Source organism: Pelodiscus sinensis, chromosome 1, assembly GCF_052426305.1.
Source record: "Pelodiscus sinensis isolate ZL-2025 chromosome 1, ASM5242630v1, whole genome shotgun sequence".
In the NCBI taxonomy this organism is placed as follows: domain Eukaryota; kingdom Metazoa; phylum Chordata; order Testudines; family Trionychidae; genus Pelodiscus; species Pelodiscus sinensis.
This window is the reverse complement of record NC_143052.1, coordinates 89,705,685-89,718,175: the sequence shown is the minus strand read 5'-3', so window position 1 is coordinate 89,718,175 and position 12,491 is coordinate 89,705,685. Positions and strand designations below refer to the sequence as shown.

At 44.9% G+C, this 12,491-nt stretch overlaps 1 protein-coding gene and 1 non-coding gene across 2 annotated transcripts in view; both read right to left on the bottom strand.

The window, feature by feature from the left end:
• Positions 1-9,308, bottom strand: part of LOC102463405 (putative RNA-binding protein Luc7-like 2) — a 75,052-nt gene extending 65,744 nt beyond the window's left edge. The window contains exons 1-3 of the mRNA XM_014575832.4: positions 9,094-9,308; positions 8,596-8,709; positions 2,935-2,941 (exon numbers count right to left, since the gene is read on the bottom strand). Coding sequence (XP_014431318.1) covers positions 2,935-2,941; positions 8,596-8,709; positions 9,094-9,240 — 268 coding nt within the window. The 5' untranslated portion in view covers positions 9,241-9,308. The remainder of the gene's footprint in view (positions 1-2,934; positions 2,942-8,595; positions 8,710-9,093) is intronic.
• Positions 9,309-12,254: 2,946 nt separating this feature from the next.
• Positions 12,255-12,327, bottom strand: TRNAR-CCU (transfer RNA arginine (anticodon CCU)). Its single transcript has one exon. It is a non-coding gene; the product is annotated as a tRNA-Arg (tRNA).
• Between the last annotated feature and the right edge of the window lie 164 nt (positions 12,328-12,491).

The following is a 12,491-nucleotide window of genomic DNA, read 5'->3' as shown; positions in this document are numbered from 1 at the left end:
AAGCCTTTTGTGCAAGAGTTTTTGCACAAAAACTTCTTGCGCAAGAGCACTTCACACCTCAAAGCACATGGCAAAAGCCATGTGCTTTTGCACAAGAGAGCGTCCATACTGCATGGACGCTCTTATGCAAGAAAACTCTGATGGCCATTCACAGAATGGCCATCAGAGCACCTGTTCTTTTTCCCATAGGGGTTTCTTGCGCAGGAAACCCTCTGGAGCATCCATACTTGCCTTCTTGCACAATAGCTGTAGCGCTAAAAGCAGTTATGCCTCAGAAAAGGAGGTTTACCTATGGTAGAAAAAGCCCTCTGTTCTGCCGTTTAACTGCCCATTTAATTGCGCAAGACCTCATTTGAGGTGTGGATGCTCCACAGATTTTTGCACAAAAACAAATGTTTTTGAGCAAAAACCTTGTAGTGTAGACGTAGCCTAAGGGTAAGTCTACACAGCAGCATTATTTTGGAATAACTGACATTATTCCAAAATAACATAGTCTAAATAACATAGTCTGCATCTACACTATAAGCAGTTATTTTGACATAATGTCCAAATATTGTCGAGCTGGAAGACTTCTTACTTTGACTCCTGAAACCCTCATTTTACAAGGAGTAAGGGAAGTGGGAGGAAGAGGTGCCACAGAACTACTAGTTTTTAAAGTTACAGACTAACACGGCTACCCCACTGAGACATAAAACAGAGAACTGCAATAGCAATCCTGCACACAAAAACCTACCAGCTGTCCAATCCCTAGAACAATGTTGCCATCTAGTGTCCCAAAAGATCCTTTGATTTGTTGTGCAAGTTCCAAAACAGCTAAGCTCTCACTCTTCTGTATCCAGAAACACATTAAAATGGTTTTACACATTGCTAGTATTGAACCAAAATGTTTTTTAAAAAGATTTAACATAATTAAAGATTTGAAGTTATTGATAAAAATTTGAGTTAAAGGGGGGGAAGTATGTTGCATTGCTCAAAATCTACTTTAACCAGATTAGGAAGGGAAATATACCACACGCGAACACACACACTCACCTCTCTTCAGCTGGAGAGAGGGTGAGCACTACAATAGTGGGGAAGTACTGCAGAGAATAACATGTATATTTTAGGGCTGTCAAGTCATTAAAAATTTAATTGTGACTAATTGCATCATTAATCACGCTGTTAATAGAATACAATTTATTTAAATATTTTGGGTGTTTTTTACATTTACAAATATATTGATTTGATATTACAACAGAATACAAAATGTACAATGCTCACTAACAAATATTTGCACTGTAAAACAGTATTTTTCAATTCTCCCATTACAAGTAGTGTAATGCAGTCTCTTTACATGAAACTTGAATTTACAAATGTAGCATTATGTACAAAAAAACCTGCATTAAAAATAAAACAATGTAAAACTTTAGAGCCTACATGTCCACTCAGCCCTATCTCTTGTTCAGCCAATTGCTCAGACAACTGTGTTCACATTTGTAGGAAATAATGCTGCCTATTTGTTGTTTACATGACACTTGAAAATGAGAACAGGCATTCACATGATACTGTTATAGCCGGTGCTGCAAGATATTTATATGACAAATGTGCTAAAGATTCATATGCCCTTTCATGCTTCATCCACCATTCCAGAGGACATGCATCCAAGATAATGGTGAGTTCTGCTCAATAACAATCCAAAACAGTAGACCAACACATGTTCATTTTTATCATCTGAGTCAGATGGAACCAGCAGATTGATTTCCCTATTTGGTGGTTAGGTTCTGTTGTTTTCACATCAGAATCTTGCTCTTTTAAGATATCTGAAAGCATGCTCCACACCTTGTCCCTCTGAGATTTTAGGAGGCACTTTAGATTCTTAAAGTTTGGGTTGAGGGCAGCATCTATCTTTAGAAATCTCATATTGATACCTTCTTTCCATTTCTGTCAAATATGCAGTAAAAGTGTTCTTAAAATGAACAATGTCCTAGGCCATCATCCAAGACTGCAATAATATGAAATACATAGCAGAATGCATGTAAAACAGCAGGAGGTATACAGTTCTCCCCAAAGTAGTTGAATCACAAATTTAATAATATTTTAAAATAAACCTCATCAGCATGGAAGCACATATCCTTTGAACTGGTGAACAAAGCATGAAGGAGTATGCCAATGTTTACGATATCTGGTATGTATATACCATGCAATGCAGATTACAAAAGTGACATGTGAATACCTGTTTTCACTTTTTAAAAATATTATTTTTACAGTTCAAATATTTATAATCTACTGTATATTTGAGTTTTCTGTCTGTCCATCTACCTGTTCAAGAACTCCTCCTAAACAGTGAGGCTACGTCTACACTGGCATGATTTTCCGGAAATGCTTTTAACGGAAAAGCTTTCCATTAAAAGCATTTTCGGAAAAGCGCATTGAGATTGGCAGGATGCTTTTCCGCAAAAGCACTTTTTGTGGAAAAGCGTCCGTGCCAATCTAGACGCGTTTTTCCGCAAAAAAGCCCTGATCGCCATTTTCGTGATCGGGGCTTTTTTGCGGAAAACAAATCTGGGCTGTCTACACTGGCCCTTTTGCGCAAAAGTTTTTCGGAAAAAGACTTTTGCCCGAACGGGAGCAGTATAGTATTTCTGCAAAAGCACTGACAATCTTACATGAAATCGTCAGTGCTTTTGCGGAAATTCAAACGGCCAGTGTAGACAGCTGGCAAGTTTTTCCACAAAAGCAGATGATTTTGCGGAAAAACTTGCCAGTCTAGACACAGCCTGAGAGTTAGAATCTCCAAATTTGGTATATAGCTTCTTCTTATTGTAACTTAAAGCAAGGTAAAAGTTTGGTTGTGCTAGGAAAACAGGGTGTGCCTGGAATGGGATCACTTATCATAAAACCATACAGAAAAGAGACAATCACCAGGCAGGTGAAAAGGGCTGCCTAGGGCCACACCCTTTCCCTTACAGGACTGCCCAGCTCCGAGTTTTCTACCCCATGGGCACTCTTTAGGGAGGATGGGGGAAGGAGGGTGGTTAAGCTCCCCCCCCTAGATTAGTATGGGGACATTGCTGACTGCTCCCCTTCATTAGGGAGAGGAAAGTGCAGTGTGCTGCATTCCTTATCATGCCTGGCAAGCACAGGAGGCAAATAAACGTGGATCTGCCCCAGTCAGGGGACATGCACCCCTTCCCTGGCTGCGCCCACTTGATTTGCAGCAACCTTGGACAGGTTCTTCTCACCAGGCCCCAAGTAGCTTCAGTGAGAGAGATCTGGAGTAGTCCTCCCTCCCACGGCAGTCTGCATACTGAACCCTGATCCATAGCCCCACCTCAAAGCGAAGATTAAAATGAAGCAGCTGTATTAAAAAACTAATGAAGGACTCAAATCTGGTAGTAAAAAGTTAACAGAAATTAATCAACAGCCCTAGTATATATATATATATATATATGTGTGTGTGTGTGTGTGTGTGTGTGTATGAAAGATTTCAATAAATAGTTTGGAAGGTATTAGAAAGGGAAAAGTGCTTGGCCAGTGCTAGTCGTACTAGGTTTTAACCTCAACAAACTCTACTTTTATGACACTCTATGAAGAATCATCAATTTGTCACAAATTTATTCAGCTAATTTCTGATAATTTTGCATGTGCAACTAAGCTTTTTAATCTGACAAGGAAGATGCACCTAATACAGCTACCTTTCATCAAATTCACTGGAAACATTAATAGTGCTGTGGAAATCAGTTACAATACCCATTTCAATTCCCAGCATATACACATCTTGACTTTTAACAGCCCATAGAAGTCCTGATAAAAAATTGAAAATGATTGTTGGGCAGGGGATCTTGAGGAGTAAGTGTAGGTTACATCTAACCACACTGTTTAGTTACAAATGATGTTCAAACCCTCTCAAACACTGCAAATTTTAGGAGTTGCGGGTGGCTAAACACCAAGGCTGTGTCTACGCTGGCATGAATTTCCGGAAATGCTTAAAACGGAATACTATTCCGTTTTCAGTTTTTCCAGAAAAGGAGCGTCTACATTGGCAGGCTGCTTTTCCGGAAAAGCCCTTTTTCCGGAAAAGCGTCTGTGGCCAATGTAGACGCGCTTTTCCGGAAAAGACTACTGGGCTGTCTACACTGGCCCTTTTCCGGAACAGTGTTCCGGAATAAGGACTTATGCCTGAGCGGGAGCAGAATAGTTTTTCCGGAATAGCGGCTGATTTTGTACAGTAGAGCGTCGTTGCTTTTCCGGAAATTCAAGGGCCAGTGTAGACAGCTCGCAGCTTATTCCGGAAAAGCGGCTGATTTTCTGGAATAAGTGGCCCAGTATAGACACAGCCCAAGGCTACATCTAGACTGGCATGATTTTCCGGAAATGCTTTTAACGGAAAAGTTTTCCGTTAAAAGCATTTGTGGAAAACAGCATCTAGATTGGCACAGACACTTTTCCGCAAAAGCACTTTTTGCTTTTCCGCAAAAAAGCCCCGATCGCTATTTTCGCAATCGGGGCTTTTTTGCGGAAAACAAAACTGGGCTGTCTACACTGGCCCTTTTGTGCAAAAGGACTTTTGCCCAAAAGGGAGCAGCATGGTATTTCCGCAAGAACACTGACAATCTTACATGAAATCGTCAGTGCTTTTGCGGAAATTCAAGCAGCCAGTGTAGAGAGCTGGCAAGTTGTTCCAGAAAAGTGGCTGATTTTCCTGAAAACTGGCCAGTGCAAAACTGAGATGTGCTTTTGTGCAAAAACATGCTGCCCGTCTACACTGGCGGGGAGTTCTTGCGCAAGAACACTGATGTTCTAATGTGTGAAATCAGTGCTTCTTGTGCAAGAACTATGATGCTCCCGCTCAGGAATAAGCCCTATTGCGCAACTGTTCTTGCGCAAGAGGCCAGTGTAGACAGGCAATATGAATTTCTTGCGCAAGAAAGCCCGATGGTTAAAATGGCCATCGGAGCTTTCTTGCACAAGAGAATGTCTACAGTGGCACGGATGCTTTTGCGCAAAAGCACATCTCTTGCGCAAAGGACATACCAGTGTAGACGCTCTCTTGCGCAAGTACTTTAATGCAAGCAGTCTTGCGTTAGAGAGTATTTGCGCAAGATCATGCCAATGTAGACGTAGCCCAACTGTTTTCACAGAATCAGGTAGAAGGAACCAAGAGTGCTACTTCCCATATGCTTTTGACCTGGAGATTGCAACATGTCCTCATAGATTCAGACCTGGCTAGAGTGATTTGTAATTGGATCAGACTACTGCAATGAACAGGCTTCATCTTAAATCCATTTGGAAGATGAAACTAGAACAGAATGAAGCAACTGACTTGTTAAATAGAATAGTTCTGTGAGTACATTACATCTTTTCTCTGGAAGATCCACTGGCTGCCTCTGTATTTTCAAGTAATTTGACTGATCAAACCCTAAATGCTCAGGGACTTTTCTACATGGGATGTCACCCGTTGCCAGCTTTGTCCACATATTCATTCTGCTGATACCATTATTGGACCTAACCAAGTGAGTTATAAGATCAAGAACACATATTCCTGCGCATCCAGAAATATAATCTATGCTATCATGTGCCGAAAGTGTCCGTCTGCTATGTACATTGGACAAACATCTCAGACACTTCGCCAAAGGATTAATGCCCACAAAACAGATATCAGACAAGATCACAAAGAGAAAACAGTTTCTTGCCATTTTAACCAGAAAGGACACTCTCTCAATGACTTAACCACCTGCATTCTGCTACAAAGACCTTTTACATCTGCACTTGAAAGGGAATCCTCTGAACTGTCATTCATGTTAAAATTCGACACTTTTCAACAAGGACTTAACAAACATTTGAACTATCTCACCCATTACCAAGATAGTTTCCCCAATTATCACCTCTAATACCATTAACTCACAAACATCCCACTCTCCCTACCTCTAATATCAATTCACAGACACTTACCTTCCTTCCTCCCCCCCCCCCCCCCCCGCATCCTCCTCCTGTTCTGCAATGTGATTTGTCCTTTTCATATTTGTTCATTTTTTTTAATTGCATCCTTTGGTATATATGGTTGTGACTACTTTCTTCCACTATTTGATCTGAGGAAGTGGGTCTGGCCCACGAAAGCTCATCATCTAATAAACCATCTTGTTAGTCTTTAAAGTGCTACATTGTCCTGCATTTTGCTTCAACTACCCCAGACTAACACGGCTACATTTCTATCACCTTCCTTCAATACTTCAATACTCGAGATCAACTGAGGAGCAGCAGGTAGAGCCTTCTCAATCAAGACCCCATATTTCTCCTCTTCCCTCCAAGTAGGCAGTTGGGGATAGTACTTTTTTGAACATGCTGGAAAGGTGGGTTGATCATGAAATTAAAAGATCTTGATTTACTGACTGAGAGGAAAGAATGTTGCTGATTTCCTCCCCCCCCCCCCCCCCGCCCCAACAGGATATTTTTGTTAAATAAAACTAAATAAATATAAACTTCAAATTTCTAGCCATGTCAATTCAATTTATATAGTAGAGATACTTCACTTTTACAGACATGTAACAATGTTTTACTTTTCTTTAGTGGCTGCTCTTCCTAAAGGAAGTGAAAAAACCTAGTAATTTCTGCAAGAAGTGGGACAACAAGCTCTCTCATACCCAAGCTTCTATTTCTTTTCTCAGGAAATCAGACTTTAATGTTCCAGCACATATGTTAAGCAAACAGTTGCCATATTTACATACATAATCAGTGTACTTATAACAGTGGCACTCAGCTCTCTTTTGTGAAACATTTGAGAGACACACTGTATTGAAGGTACAGGCAGTCCCCGGGTTACGTACAAGATAGGGACTGTAGGTTTGTTCTTAAGTTGAATCTGTATGTAAGTCGGAACTGGCGTCCAGATTCAGCCGCTGCTGAAACTGACCGTCAGTTCTGCCTTACATACAGAATCAACATAAGAACCCCAAGCGTCCCCAAGTCAGCTGCTGTTGAAACTGATCAGCAGCTGATTCCAGGAAGCCCGGGGCAGAGCAACTCTGCCTCGGGCTTCCTGTAGTCAGCGCTGGTCAGTTTCAGCAGCAGCTGACTTGGGGACGCCTGGGGCAGAGCTGGGGTACTGCCGGGTTGGTCCAGTAGCACCCAGAGCGGCGCTGCGGGACCAACCGGCAGCGCCCCAGCTGCTCTGCCACAGGTGTCTGGAGAAAAGCCTAGTTTGCTGGGGGGGGGGGGGAGGGTGTACTAGCTGCGCCCCCCCCCCCCGCACCCCAGCAGATCAGGAAGACGCGGGCGGCGGACCGAGACGCACCGCGGTCCCGCCGCCTGGGTCCTCCAGGGCTTTGCTCCCAGTCTCCCTGGTCTGCTGCCGGCTTCCCCGAGGCTTTGCTCTGCGTCTTCCTGGTCTGCAGACCAGGGAGACGCGGAGAAAGCCCCGGAGTACACGGGCGGCAGGACCGCGAGGTCCCGCAGTCCGTGTCCTCCGGGGCGAGCCCCGTTTGTAACTGCGGATCCGACATAAGTCAGATCCGCGTAAGTCGGGGACTGCCTGTACAGAAAAACCTGTGTTATCTGGTACGCTCGGGGATTAGGGCATTCTGGTTATCTAAAAATTCCAGTTATCTGAGGGTCCCATCAACCTAGAAAAAAACAATGGGACAATAATAGTAAAACTCAAGTTTTTAATATTGATAGTTTTGTAGTGTGAGGCAGATGGTCTCACATTTCTATTTTGAGTTAAAGATTATTAGCACTTCTTAAATAAAAAATTGTGAAGCCAATCATGGTAAACCAGGCCAGGCCGGTATGCCTGAAGGTGTGACAGTATTGTGGCTGGGAGCAATGCTGGTTAACAAAGTTTTCTAGTTAGAGTGCAAGATAACAAAGGTTTCACTGTTTTAGAGAAAATCCAATTCTATTCCCTGAAGAAAATAATAATAAAAAAATAGTAAAAATTAATGATTAAGGCAAATGGCGCTCTTCTCTCCTGCATGGCCGATAGCAGTGGTAGGTGCTAGTGAAATCTTTAAAAAATAAACAAAGCTCTGTGCTTATTAGGAATCCTCTGCTGTTTTTCTTACAAGCAGTTCTTCACTCTTAAAATGATCAGTTAAGGACAGCTAGAAAATGTTTTAAGGGTCTAGAAAATACATTAGACAAGTACAGTCTTATCCAGAGATTCTGGACAGTTTCTGCACAATGTCACATCAGCTGAGAGGTTTGCCCTATTTCTCAGGGCCTTATCTGTCACATCTGAAATCAGCATCTGAAAAACAGATTCAGTCTCCTTCCCAAATCTAAGGAAAATAGAAAATCTTTCGTCTGAAGTGGGTTGTGTGCAAGAAAGCTCGTGATACCATCTACACGTTTTGTGAAATCTTTAAGGTGCTGCAAGACTATTCCTTGTTTTGAAAAATCTATGTGTGAAAACGTAAATAAAAGCGTTTCAATAAATTGACTTTTATTTACAATAAATAGGAAGTGCAACTGAACAAAAGATACTTTTAAGTCCGTGAAAGGAAAACATTCCAGTGACCTCTCCCCTTCCTATGGATCCCATCCTTTCCCCCCTGGCTGCTGAGGCAGTTTAAGACCCACAAGGCCAGCAACTTCCTCAGTTGAGCGCTCTCCTTTGGCGTGGTACTCCTGGTGCAGCGCTAGGTGTTGGCGGACGCTGCGCAGAAGGCAGAGGTAAGTAGCAGCCTGGAAATGCAGCTCATGCTGGGCCCGGCAGAGTTTCTCGCTGGTGACCTGCAGACAGGAGAGGAGAAAGCCAAAGAGCAGCCTCAGCACGTGTACGACGGGCGGGCGGGCTGCAGGCCCCCGCTGCTGAAGACCCGCCGTGACCTTTCTACCGCCACCCCCCAGGGAAGGGAATGACAGAAGCGAGCCCTGGGGGCTCTTTTGGCGCCTGCAGTGGCGGGACGCCTGGCTCAGCCCGTCCCGGCACCAGGGCCTGAGCGCTGCCCGGCCTGCCGCGCGCTGGAGCCCCTCAGGCGAGGACGCGACGCCCCTTCCCGGCGCTAGCTGCAGGGGGCGGCAGAGAGCGCCCCCGGCTCGCGGTTCCTGGGGGCGGGGACCGACGGGCTTGGCGAGGCGGGCGGGAGGCTCCGCCAGCGGCGTCCCGCCCCGCACCTGGTTGGCGCGAAAGGCCTCCGTGAGGTGCCGATAAGCCGCCGTGTCCCGGTAGGGGCGGCCCGCCTGGGCGCTGACGTAGCGGAGCTCTCGAAACAGGCTCCGTAACGTGCGGAGCGGCGAGCCCAGAGCCGCCATCTTGCCCATCCGCGCCCGTCTCTGCGCGCCCGCAGCCAATGGGGTGCAGGCGCCTGTCCTGCCAGCCAATGGGAAGCGAACACCTGGAGGAGACTAGACGCCGCCCTGGGTCGGCGGGCAGCAAGGCGCAGCACGAGCCAGCGAGTCGCCCTCGGGATAGGCGCCGCCAGGGTGCGCTATGGAGGGCCGAGTCGCCAAGGCGCTGGCAGGACGGGCAGTCGAGCGCCGAGGCAGAGTTGCCATTGGAAGAGCTGCAGGGGGTGGGGGTCACTGCCCGGCAGGGCCTGTGACCAGTGGCCAGACAGCCCCGCATCCCAGCGCTCGGTCCCAGGCACCGCACCAGCCTCCTGAGTTACCTGCCTGGGCCTTGTGCGCTCATGGTGCCCCGAGGGCTCGCGCTGCGCTTCTTTAGTGTGTGACAGTGGCCGAGCTGTCACACTAAAGCTACACAACCCCAGCCCCGCCCGTCATGGTTCCCCCCTACTGAGAGAAACGGTTCTAGCAGGTTGGGGAGTGACTAGGAACATTTACTGGTTGGGCTTCTCTACTCATGCTGGGCAAGAGCCCAGGGATTTGTTAATCCCGGCAAAAAAGAATTGACTTGCATTTATGTGTTTTATGTCAGCTTCTTCTCACCTGAGCTATTTTGGAACCTCTTCTGCTGTATTTTGAGTGCCTGGTGTCATAAGACTGATGAGCAGCATTTAGGGTTACCAGATGATATCAAAAGTATATGGGACACACTTGATCTCAGATGGGTGGGGGGACCAGCTGGCTGGGAAGAGATGGGGGAGCAGAGCTGGCCAGGGGAGATCGGTGTGTGTGTGTGTGTGTGTGTGTGTGTGTGTGTGTGTGTGTGTGTGGTGAGGGGGAGGAACCAGCTGTGGAGGGGTGTCGGGGTGCGGAGGGGTGGGGACTGGCTGGGGGGGAGTGGGGCTGGCCCGGGTGCACGCAGATCCCAGGGTGCTGTCCGTCCTGCGCTCGGTCCCAGCGGGGCACATGGGCAAGTCTGGCCCCAGGGATTCCATCCCGTCCTGGGCCTGCCCCCCTCCTCTCTACTGTGTAGTTGCTACTGCCTGGCTGATAGACATGATACTCATGATAATAATAAAACTTAATTAGAAAATACAAATGTCCAGTATTTTCTCAATTTGTTTCCCGGACAGAAAGGTCAAGTACCGGACTGTCCGGTTTGAAACCGGACACCTGGCAACCCTAGCAGCATTTCAATAATAAATCAGTGTTTGTACTCTTAGTAGCTTGTGGGCAGAACTGTAGCAACACACTGATGTGCACAGCTTAGTGCAAACACAAGCTAGTGTTACCAACTTGTATTTATCTTGAATTTTGCAATATTTATTTTTGTAGGAGTTCAACAACTGGAGTCAAATGATTACATGAGCCTTTCAACTTTAATTTAAACATTCTGTTTCTTCTGTTGTAGAGAAAAAACCTCCAAAACATAAAGGCTACGTCTAGACTGGCACGATTTTCTGCAAATGCTTTTAACTGAAAAGTTTTCTGTTAAAAGCATTTGTGGAAAAGAGCATCTAGATTGGCATGGACGCTTTTCCGCAAAAGCACTTTTTGCGGAAAAGTGTCCGTGCCAATCTAGATGCGCTTTTCTGCAAAAAAAGCCCCCATCGCCATTTTTTGATAAGGGCTTTTTTGCACAAAACATATCTGAGCTGTCTACACTGGCCCTTTTGCGCAAAAGCTTTGCGCAAAAGTTCTTGCGGAAATTCAAGCGGCCGGTGTAGACAGCTGGCAAGTTTTTCCGCAAAAGCAGCTGATTTTGCAGAAAAACTTGCCAGTCTAGACACAGCCAGACACTAAAAGCTAGGGGGAAAAAACCCATCACCAACCCTTCTCCAAGCAACATCAATCTCTCCCCAAAACAAACACACACCTGTCTTCATCATCTAGTACACAGAGCATTCATTTTCTGCCATTTCATTCATGTGCTCATTTGTTGCTTCTGAGTGTCATGTCAATGGAGTGGCCTTTTTTTTTTCAATTTTTCTGTGTAACATTTCTCTAAGTGCCCTGTTAATTTGCTCACTTACCATGGAAGTTGTGTTGCTGTCATTCTCAACATATCCAAAATATGTCCAGTATTGTCTTTGTGTGATAGTTAGATTGGTTTGTTTTACTTAAAAGTTTCTTATGCTGCAAGCAACTCTTTCTAGTGGACTCTGAAGATCTTCCACAGGTATTTATTATGAGTTGATTTTCTTACAATTTCTGTGAAAGATTGATGTTGTCATTAATAATAGCAACATATTATTGTGTGTGGACCAATTATGTTACTTTTTTCAAATCCAGTAACAGCTTTGGTAATATTTGATGTGTGACAAATGGCCTGGTGCTGCCATCATTACACATCTAATTCCTTAATCACATACAATGACTTACTTCTAGTGTTTCTTCATCCAGTCTAATAGTTGCTTTGGGGATATTGGTAGCCATGTATTTTAGCTTCCGTTTGTTAATGAACTAATCAATTTGTTTTGTTGTATCAGACAAAAGCGATGTGGTGGAGGGGGTCACAAAGACACTATTTTATTGAACCTGATCTCAGTACAATATTATCAACCCAAACACTCAAAAATCACTTTACGAAATCTGGGGTTATTTTTATTTGCTTTATGGGGTGGGGGTAAATAAAAAGAACCTATAGTTATTAAAGTCTCATAATTTTGAAGCCAAACTCATGATACTTAAATGCTTGGAGCTGATACAACTGGGCTGGACAGGTTCAGTAAGAGTCTGGTTCCTTCCCCCAGAGTGTGGCAGGCAACCTACACAACTTTCGCTAGGAGCTGAGATGTTTATGCTTTCAGTCAGCTCCTTTCAGTGTTTAGTTATGCAGAGGACTATATTAGGCACTAGTCATCGCTAGTGACTTCACTTGCCCTCTAGCTGAAAGCAGAGCATACAAAGGCTTGTCCTTGGAAACATCTAACTTCAGGCCAATTTTTGAACGGATAAAGGGTTTGGCAAAAAAAAAAAAAAAAAACCACCACCCCAGATGGGACTCGAACCCACAATCCCTGGCTTAGGAGGCCAATGCCTTATCCATTAGGCCACTGGGGCTACCGCAAAACAAACTGCTTCATTCATTTACTTCTCTCTAGATCCTACTGCCGTCTCCTTTTAACGAATGGTGATTGGTCAATTTACCTGCATTCGCAGTCAATTTAGCCCGGAAGCAGTGCGCGCAACCCTCTGGGACTTGTAGCGTCTCTGCGCGCTGCCTT